General features: G+C 39.3%; 2 protein-coding genes across 2 annotated transcripts; both read left to right on the forward strand.

The window, feature by feature from the left end:
• The first annotated feature begins 1,454 nt into the window (after positions 1-1,454).
• Positions 1,455-3,264, forward strand: LOC119728874 (octopamine receptor beta-2R-like). The gene has a single exon (XM_038201305.1). It carries the CDS (start codon positions 2,032-2,034, stop codon positions 3,016-3,018), a length of 987 nt encoding a protein of 328 aa, XP_038057233.1. The 5' UTR covers positions 1,455-2,031; the 3' UTR covers positions 3,019-3,264.
• A 1,913-nt stretch (positions 3,265-5,177) lies between these two features.
• LOC119727248 (adrenocorticotropic hormone receptor-like) lies at positions 5,178-6,152 on the forward strand. The gene has a single exon (XM_038199109.1). The coding sequence runs from the start codon at positions 5,178-5,180 to the stop codon at positions 6,150-6,152; it is 975 nt and encodes a 324-aa protein (XP_038055037.1).
• The last annotated feature ends 4,091 nt before the right edge of the window (positions 6,153-10,243 follow it).

Genomic DNA, 10,243 nt, shown 5'->3' on the forward strand with positions numbered 1-10,243 from the left:
TTATATTGCCATTTCCCGTCCTTTGCGTTACCCTTCAATCATGACTGTGTTCAGATCAAAGATAATTGTGTTGAGCACATGGGCAGCAGTGAGCATTATATGCATTTTGGGATTTGGGATACATGGGAGAAGTGTTGTCTCATTAGCTAGCAAACATAACCTTTGCCTCAGAGAATCATATGACTGGAGACAATATCTAAGTGTTACACTAGCTGTTGTCATAATTCTATCAATATTCATCCTGTATGCACGCATCGCCCGGATAGCTCGCAATCAAGACCGACGCATTGCTGCTGAAAACCAAGCAGGCAATGGTCAAGGTGGGCAGAGAATAAACACCAGATCAACCACCACCATCATCATCATTACAGGGACTTTAATCATCACCTGGATTCCTACAGTAATCAGGTTAGCGCCAGTTTCACAAGACAAATCACCTTATGACAGTCACTTGGCCTTCATGTTCACACAAGCTCTGGTGTTGTCCAATGGCTGGATGAATGTTGTTATTTACTACCTGAGGAACAGGGATCTTCGCAAAGCACTACGAGGTCCACTTTCTAACTGGTATCACCGTCTCAATCAAAGATTCTTACATAATTAACATTTCAATAAATGATACTGTATGAACTTTAATCCACAAAGCTATTATTTGAAAAACTATTAAAACTGCCACCACCATAACGTCACACTTCCTTCTGCTAAGGGCTATAACACTTCTTTTATCTACATGTAACAGCGGTTTGCATTTATTGTTAATACATATTTGTGGTCTACATGTTACCCAGAGTCATCGTTGCATGTTGTTTTCCTTCAACAAAAAGGATGAACAGAATTTGTAGGAACAATGATAATTACACGGAAATGTACGGATTTCATGTAAAAAACTTTGCTCAAAGTGAAAAAAGGACAGGTACTAATACTAAGTATCCCATGAAATTATTACGTCTGAAATGGTATCGTCCAAATGACAACAAATTTAAATAAATGAGTTGTGCAAAAACAATAAAGAGGAAATGCCAAGCTTTACGAGATTTTATAAAGTGTTTTTCAATTTCTAATGACATACCGTACGAGTGAAGTGCAAAACAATTCAATCAGATGATCTGAGAAAAAGTTGCATGCTTGTTGAAAGTAGTTTAAAAAGTGGTTTTTATGTGCATTAGCAACAGAATATCAGATATGACACCCGAAAGATTGTGCATACGTTCTCTTAAAATGCATGGTACCAGGTAAATTAATTAAAATATGTGTCACTCTTCAAGTGAAGCCCTGGAGCTTTTATCACGATTGTTTAAATGGATGACACTTTTATTTCATCTCCCTAATGGTTCAACAATTGGAGATAGAGTAAACCTCTCATCTTCACTGTTCTTGCATTGTGACTGCATTGACAGGACAAACATGTATAAACTAATTGCTATAGTAAACATCAGCGTGTGCCATCACTGGGAATAAGACAGGAACAACTCCATCAAATAACCCTGGATCTTTTCATTGAGGCATAAAGTAATGTGGGTCATTTGATGGTGGTAAATCAAAAAGGAAAGAAAGCGATTAGGGACTGTCATTTTGCATATCCCTCATCAAATTTGCGTGGAAACAAAGCTGATACAGTATCTCGATCCTGTGTGGCCAATGTGTTTGCAAGGATAAAAGGCACGATTGATAACTGGTGTCTACACTGTCGTTCACTTTATTCAATCACACTCCTGATAATGCTAAACAAGATGATAATTCTATCACTTGTTCAGAATGGAAAGCAGCACAAGAGACCAGACAAAGCAGTTTTGCTACAGTGCTTGATGGAGAAATTTCGTGGCAGTTTCACAATCAGCAAACAGTGTGACTAACATGTAGCAGGAGATTTTGGTGAATCCTTGAAGCCGTTAAATTTCTACAAGACTAGTGAGGATATCACTCAAGCAAGAGTTCACATTGATGACAAAATCCGCAGGATATACATTTTTTAGAGGCTTCAGATCATACTGATGATACGGACAAGTAAACAAAAACAAGACTCTACTCGTCATGGAAACTACATGGTCGCCCAGTGAAGGAATAACTGTCACTACCAACACAACAGGAGACAAAGATGAGAATGAATTCACCTCAACAACATTGTTGATTTTGGTCAAGGTTTTGACACTACTTGCAATCTTTCTGTGCGTCTTACTGAATCCACTGATGCTTGTCACTTTACGTCGTGTCACCAGCATCCAGCCAACAACCAAAATATTCATGGCTTCTCTCACCCTGTGTGATCTGTGCAACAGTTTATTCAGGATCTTCGCTTCAACGGAATTATTTACTGAATCTTGGATGCTGGGGGATTTTCTCTGTGTGGTAGATGGTGTGACTATTTACTTATTTAATGGGCTGGGCATTATTTCCCTCTTACTCTTGACTGTGGATCGTTATATTGCAATTTCCCGTCCTCTGCAATACCCTTCAATCATGACTGTGTTCCGATCAAAGATAATTGTGTTGAGCACGTGGGCAGCAGTGAGCATTATATGCATTGTGGTATTTGGGATTGATGGCAGTGGTATTGTCTCACTGGACACCCATTATTACCATTGCAAAGCAGGATATGACTGGAGACATCATCTAGCTGTTGCACTTCTTGTTATCACTATTCTATCAATATTCGTCCTGTATGCACACATCGCCATGATAGCACACAATCAAGCCCGACGCATTGCTGCTGAAAACCAAGCAGGCAATGGTCAAGGTGGGCAGAGAATAAACACCAGATCAACCACCACCATCATCATCATAACAGGGGCTTTAACCATCACCTGGATGCCTATAGTTATTTGGTTAGGGATGAATTCTCAAAACAAATCGGAGACTTATGACAGTCACTTGGCCGCCATGTTCACACAAGCTCTGGTGTTGTCCAGTGGATGGCTCAATGTTGTTATTTACTATCTGAGAAACAGGGATCTTCGCCAGGCACTACGAGGTCTCCTATCTGACTGGTATCACAGTCTCAACCAAAGATTTGTGCATTAGTTTCGAAGGAAACTTTCAAATATCAATACTGACACTTTAACACTCAGCTCTTAACAGTGCAATCGCTGGCTCTTTGTTATGATAAGCACTGAATACTCTGAAATGTTTGAGCATGTTGAGAAACAATTCACTACCCTGCGTGGGAAAGACTTAAACCCAAGATCTCATGCAGGTTTATGTAAAGCAGGCAACTTTGTTTAAAGCAGATTGTGATTTGCTTGAATTTGCGAAATGTCTCACCTTCTTCGACAGGTTGAAGCTTCCAAGCTGACTATAATTGTCCATCAGTAACACTGGCTCCAGTTCACTACCTCACCACACATCAGGTGCAGTAACCTGTGTAGTTCTCTAGATCGAGGACAACCTGTGTCCGGCTTGTATTGGTACGTGATGTCCCTTTGATTTGGCTGAAGTGCATCGAGGACCAGCGGCAACTCAAAGCTCTGTAAAGATAACCAAACACAAAGAGAGGGCATAGATAATTTCATGGTTTTTATTCCTTCACGGCACTCAGACTGTTTGCAAAGGGGAGGCAGACATGTTTAGGAAGGTATTCTCCTGTTCCACCCAACGAAGCAAATGAAGGTTCAAACGGACACCAAACTGTATGCACATCTTGCTGCATGTTGACATGGGATGGCTAATTTAGAATGAAACAAATGAAAGAAATAGGATGGATGTATTCAGTCTAAAATACAATAACGCTTCTGGCATCTTGAACACATCTCCATTCAACACTCAGTCCTCAGCAACAACACATTATCAACAGCTCATGTTTAACATGGCAAAAGTAGGTTCTTAGTTTTTGTTTTGAAATCAACAGTGCTCAGTTAGCAAAGATGCAACCCCAATGAAGGTGCTCAAGTTCATAAATTTGACATAATATAACCAATTATTTTGAAATTCCATTATATTTGATACACCATGTAATAGCTAGTATGTTGTTATGTAAGTGACGCTAGTTATTGAAATGAAGCCCTGAAACTTTGATCAAGATTGGTTCAAGGAAAGACTCTCTTATGCCATTCACTGAATGGTTCAATGAGAGAAGTTAAAGTAAACAATTCATCTTCCTCGTTCTTGCATTGCGACTGATTTGACAGGCACATGCACATATATACTATGCATACGGTAATTATTGAAGTGCTACAGAAAACGTGAGTGTGCTGAGCAACCATTGAAAGAAAGATGTTAGATCTGTCACGTGCAATATGCTTGGAGACACTGTAAACGTTAACATTACATGGACCATTGTCGGGAATAAGAAGGGAACTACGTGACTAATGGTTCAATTTTCATTTCATCGCCCTAATGGTTCAATAATCAGAAGTAGAGTAAACCTCTCATCTTCACTGTTCTTGCATTGTGACTGTATTGACAGGCACAAACATGAACTGGTACTTATATTTGATTTAAGTGCTATTGAAACGTGAGCGTGGACCATTGGCAATAATAAAGGGGTATGTGTGACTTAATTACAACTCCATCAATAACCCTGGATCTTTTCACTGAGGCTTAAAGAAACATGGGTCATTTGATGGTAGTAAATTAAAAAGGAAAGAAAGATGTTAGGACCGTCATGAGCATTTCCTTATCAAATCTGCTTGGAGACAAATTGCTTAGAGACAAAGTTGATACTGTACCTCACTCCTACGTGTCTGGCGCAGAAAGTGAATTATGTTTGCATGAATAAAAGGCACAATTGTCTACACTGTGCGGAAACATTACACCTCATTCAAGCAGGACCCACTCCTGAACACAAAGATGCTGGAGTACTTTATGTAACCTGCTCTGAATGACAAGCAGCACAAGGGGCCTGAGACGGCAATTTGTGAACAGCTACATTAATAGCCAACAGACGTTCGGCAAATTCAGCACATACATGTAATATTTTTAGCAGTTTTGCTACAGCTTTTAATTGAAAAAAAGTATGGCAGTTGGACAATCAGCAAGCAGTGTGGCCAACATGTACCATAGCCTAAGACTTTGCTGAATCCTGGAAGAGAATTTGTTCTACTGAAAGACGAGCGATGAGATCGCCTTAACACAAGTTGGTATTTAATGACAAAGTCTACAGTTCACTAGCATTTTTGTGTGTGTTTTTCGCACACAAAATTGCACGCTTATCTTCAGAGCAAATCATCTCTTGCTTATGAATCATGGAAACTACACAGTCATCTGATGAAGGAATAATTGTCACTTCAAACAGAACAGAAGACAATGTTGAGAATGAACACACATCAACAACATTGTTGATTTTGGTCAAGGTTTTGGCAGTACTTGCAATCTTTCTGTGCGTCTTACTGAATCCACTGATGCTTGTCACCTTACGTCGTGTCACCAGCATCCAGCCAACAACCAAAATATTCATGGCTTCTCTCACCCTGTCTGATCTGTGCAACAGTTTATGCTGGATCCTTCTTTTAACAGAATTGTTTGCTGGATCATGGTTGCTGGGGGATTTTTTCTGTGTTGTATATGGTGTGACTTTTAACTTATTTAATGGACTGGGGATTTTTTCTCTTTTAATTCTGACTGTGGATCGTTATATTGCCATTTCACATGCTCTACAATACCCTTCAATCATGACTGTGTTCAGATCAAAGATAATTGTGTTTAGCACATGGGCTGCAGTGAGCATTCTCTGCATTTTGGTATTTGGGATTCATGGGAGTCATGTTGTCTCACTGGATACTCCTCATTACATTTGCCTAGGACGATATGACTGGAGACTTTATCTACCTTTTACACTTCTGGTTATTACAATTCTATCAATATTCATCCTGTATGCATGCATCGCCCGGATAGCTCGCAATCAAGCCCGACGCATTGCTGCTGAAAACCAAGCAGGCAATGGTCAAGGTGGGCAAAGAATAAACACCAGATCAACCACCACCATCATCATCATAACAGGGACTTTAATCATCACCTGGATTCCAACAGCCATCGGGATGCTGATACCACGAAACACATGGACACAGTACCTGGCAGTCATGTTCATGAATGTTCTGCTGCTGTGCAATGGCTGGCTGAATGTTATGATTTACTACCTGAGGAATAGGGATCTCCGTCAGGCAATGCGCACTTTACTATCTGACTGGCATAGAAGTCTGCAACAAAGATTCTTGCATTAAGCAGTAAGAATACGTTTCAAAACACTTTTTTATACAAAACGCTTTACAACCAATTCACCAGCTCAACAAGACTTCAGATTGTCAAAGAACACCAGAGGAATCAGTTCACCCTTTGCATACAATGGTCCAGGTGGGCAGAGAATAAACACCAGATTAACCACATATGCAGCATCATCATTGCACTGCACATCAATTTTTTGGTGATGACCATGAATGAGTCTCTTGTGCCTATTACATGTACTAATATCAAATATATAAGTCATTGACCGGTAAGCTAAACAGCACAAACAATTGGAAGATGGGCCAAAGCAGTCATGACAAAGGAATGAGGGGAACAGGGCATATGGCAAAGTACAAGTAGTTGCTACATGTACATGTACAGTGAACATGTACCTTAGTTGTAAACCTAGGTATAGAGCCTAGCCATTATAACTTGACAAGGGACTTGAGAGTTTTAGAGTTTGATGAATATTCTATTAGATTATTGAATGTAGAATGGTATGCTTACACGCATGCAGCCAGAAACAATTACATGCTCAAATTAGATTTGTGTGTATCTTAATATTGTTTCCTCCTTTTTGGTGTTGCACTTTGGTTCTCTGTGCCTTGAACATCCCATTGCGGTTGATCTGGTGTATTATAAATGTTCTTTATTTTTTATCATTATGTGTATATGTACATAAACAGGCAGCTAGAATGCAGTTTACTGAAAAGCAAGCAGACAAATACAAACATGAAAATAAATAAATAAATGCATAATTATTGAAGTGCTACAGAAAACGTGAGTGTGCTGAGCAACCATTGGAATAAGAAATGCAAATCAAGTTCACAAACTGAAAGAAAGGTGTTAGATCCGTCACGTGCAATATGCTTGGAGACACTGTAAACGTTAATATGGACCATTGTCGGGAATAAGAAGGGAACTACATGACTTAATAACAAGTCCATCAAACAACCCTGGATCTTTTCTTTCATTTTCCTAATGGTTCAACTTTCATTTCATCGCCCTAATGGTTCAATAATCAGAAGTAGAGTAGACCTCTCATCTTCACTGTTCTTGCATTGTGACTGTATTGACAGGCACAAACATGAACCGGTACTTATATTTGAATTAAGTGCTATTGTAACGTGAGCGTGGATGATCATTGGCAATAAGAAAGGAGTACGTGTGACTTAATTACAACTCCATCAGATAACCCTGGATCTTTTCACTGAGGCTTGAAGAAACATGGGTCATTTGATGGAGGTAAATCAAAAAGGAAGGAAAGATGTTAGGACCGTCATGAGCATCTCCTTAACAAATCTGCTTGGAGACAAATTGCTTGGAGACAAAGTTGATACTGTACCTCACTCCTACGTGTCTAGCGCAGAAAGTGAATTGTGTTTGCATGAATAAAAGGCCCAATTGACAACTGGTGTCTACACTGTGCGAAAACATTACACTTCATTCAAGCAGGACCCACTCCTGAACACAAAGATGCTTGAGTACTTTATGTAACCTGCTCAGAATGACAAGCAGCACAAGGGGCCTGAGACGGCAATTTGTGAACAGCTACATTAATAGCCAACAGACGTTCGTCAGATTCAGCACATACGTGTAATATTTTTGTCAGCAGTTTTGCTACAGCTTTTGATTGAAAAAAACTATGGCAGTTGGACAATCAGCAAACAGTGTGGCCAACATGTACCATAGCCTGAGACTTTGCTGAATCCTGGAAGGGAATTTGTTCTACTTAAAGACGAGTGATAAGATCACCTTAACACAAGTTGGTATTTAATGACAAATTCTACAGTTCATTAGCATTTTTGTGTGTGTTTTTCGCACAACAAATTGCACGCTTGTCTTCAGAGTAAATCATCTCTTGTTTTTGGTCATCATGGAAACAACACAGTCTTCTGATGAAGGAATAATTGTCACTTCAAACACAACAGAAGACAATGTTGAGAAGGAACTCACATCAGCAACATTGTTGATTATGGTCAAGGTTTTCGCAGTACTTGCAATCTTTCTGTGTGTCTTACTGAATCCACTGATGCTTGTCACCTTACGTCGTGTCACCAGCATCCAGCCAACAACCAAAATATTCATGGCTTCTCTCACCCTGTCTGATCTGTGCAACAGTTTATGCGGGATTCTTCTTTTAACAGAATTGTTTGCTGGATCATGGTTGCTGGGGGATTTTTTCTGTGTTGTAAATGGTGTGACTTTTTGCTTATTTAATGGACTAGGGATTTTTTCTCTTTTAATTCTGACTGTGGATCGTTATATCGCAATTTCCCGTCCTCTGCAATACCCTTTAATCATGACTGTGTTCAGATCAAAGATAATTGTGTTAAGCACATGGGCTACAATGAGCATTCTCTGCATTTTGGTATTTGGGATTAATGGGAGTCGTATTGTCTCACTGGATACCCCTTATTACTTTTGCCTAGGACATTATGACTGGAGGAATTATCTAGCTTTTATGCTAGTTGTTGTCATAATTCTATCAATATTCACCCTGTATGCACGCATCGCCCTGATAGCTCGCAACCAAGCCCGACGCATTGCTGCTGAAAACCAAGCAGGCAATGGTCAAGGTGGGCAGAGAATAAACACCAGATCAACCACCACCATCATCATCATAACAGGGACTTTATTAACCACCTGGATTCCTACAGTAATCAGGATTATGATACCACAAAACACAGGGACGCTGTACCTGACAGGCATGTTCACGGATGTTCTGCTGCTGTGCAATGGCTGGCTGAATGTTATGATTTACTACCTGAGGAATAGAGATCTTCGTCAGGCAATGAGTTCTTTACTATCTGACTGGCATAGAAGTCTGCAACAAAGATTCTTGCATTAAGCAGTAAGAATACGCGTAAGACAAAACCATTTGGTTGGATGCTGAGAGCAAAAGAAGAAAAAAAACACATGTTATTCCCTTTGCGTCTTCTGCTAGTACCATAAAAACAAATTGCTAATGTTTTCTGAAAGAATAGAAGGAAAAATGGATACATGACATCTGCTTTGCATTTGAGTTTCAACAGAAACAATTGCACTCCATCAAGGAACTGCACTAAAAGCTGATCAGAGGCAAAGTTGCATGCCTGTTCAAGGTGGTTTAAAAAGTCTGCCCGCGGGCACACTTTTATGTACATTAACAACGGATTCCAGATACAAGCTACAATGATTGTGGATAGATGTACATGTTTTCTTAAAGTGTACATGTATGGTAGCCAGTGAGCTATATTTTGTAAAAGTTCAACAGGTCATTTATTAAATGCACCCTACTAAAGATTTTGAGCAGTTTTGTTGCTTCAAATGGAAAAAAAAAGGACAAAGAGCGAATGATCCTAGTACCATTAATAAATAGCCCAAGTGTCATCATTTTCAGCAAAATGACCGATTTTTATTTTAATTCCTTTATATTAACTTTGTATGCTTTCAATTATAATATGCGACACTTTTCGAATGAAGCCCTGAAGCTTTTATCAAGATTATTTACATGTAAATGGATGACACTTTTATTTCATCGTCCTAATGGTTCTGTTCTACTTGTACCTGATATTGAGCAACTTAAACTTTCAATTTTGAAGGAAAAAAAACACTGCAGAAGGGATAGTAAACATCAGAAGCATCCTTGCAACAATTTACAAATCATGTGATACATATTTAATCCCTTTTCCATTTTTTTTTTAATATGGAGATGGAAATACATGGTGCTCAACTTTGAGTACATATAAAAAACGTGATATAAGAGTTAGTGTAAACCAATGAAAGGAATTCTCCTGATAACTTTGAAAACTTTTGCTAAAAAAAGTCAAGGGAAAGTGGCCAGGAAACGCCTCAGATTGCACCACAGAGCATCTGGAATTCCCATGCCACAAGGGCTTCGTGCTCCACGCTCGCATTAGACCTCGACGAACAACTGCCCCTATGCTGTAATTTCACCAGAATTTTCAGAATATGTGGAACTATATTAAACAAGCTGATTTACCCGATCATAGATCGGGTAGGGCGTAGTGTTGGGGATGAAAATGTGGGGAGTTAAATGTAAATGGGGGATATAGTTGGGGAGACATGCAGTTATGGAAAGGCAATT

This window comes from Patiria miniata, unplaced genomic scaffold (assembly GCF_015706575.1).
Source record: "Patiria miniata isolate m_02_andy unplaced genomic scaffold, ASM1570657v1 HiC_scaffold_20, whole genome shotgun sequence".
In the NCBI taxonomy this organism is placed as follows: Eukaryota; Metazoa; Echinodermata; class Asteroidea; order Valvatida; family Asterinidae; genus Patiria; species Patiria miniata.

Coding starts and splice junctions, on each gene's coding strand:
- LOC119727248 (XM_038199109.1), top strand. CDS start 5,178: ATGGAAACTACACAGTCATCTGATGAAGGAATAATTGTCACTTCAAAC.
- LOC119728874 (XM_038201305.1), top strand. CDS start 2,032: ATGGAAACTACATGGTCGCCCAGTGAAGGAATAACTGTCACTACCAAC.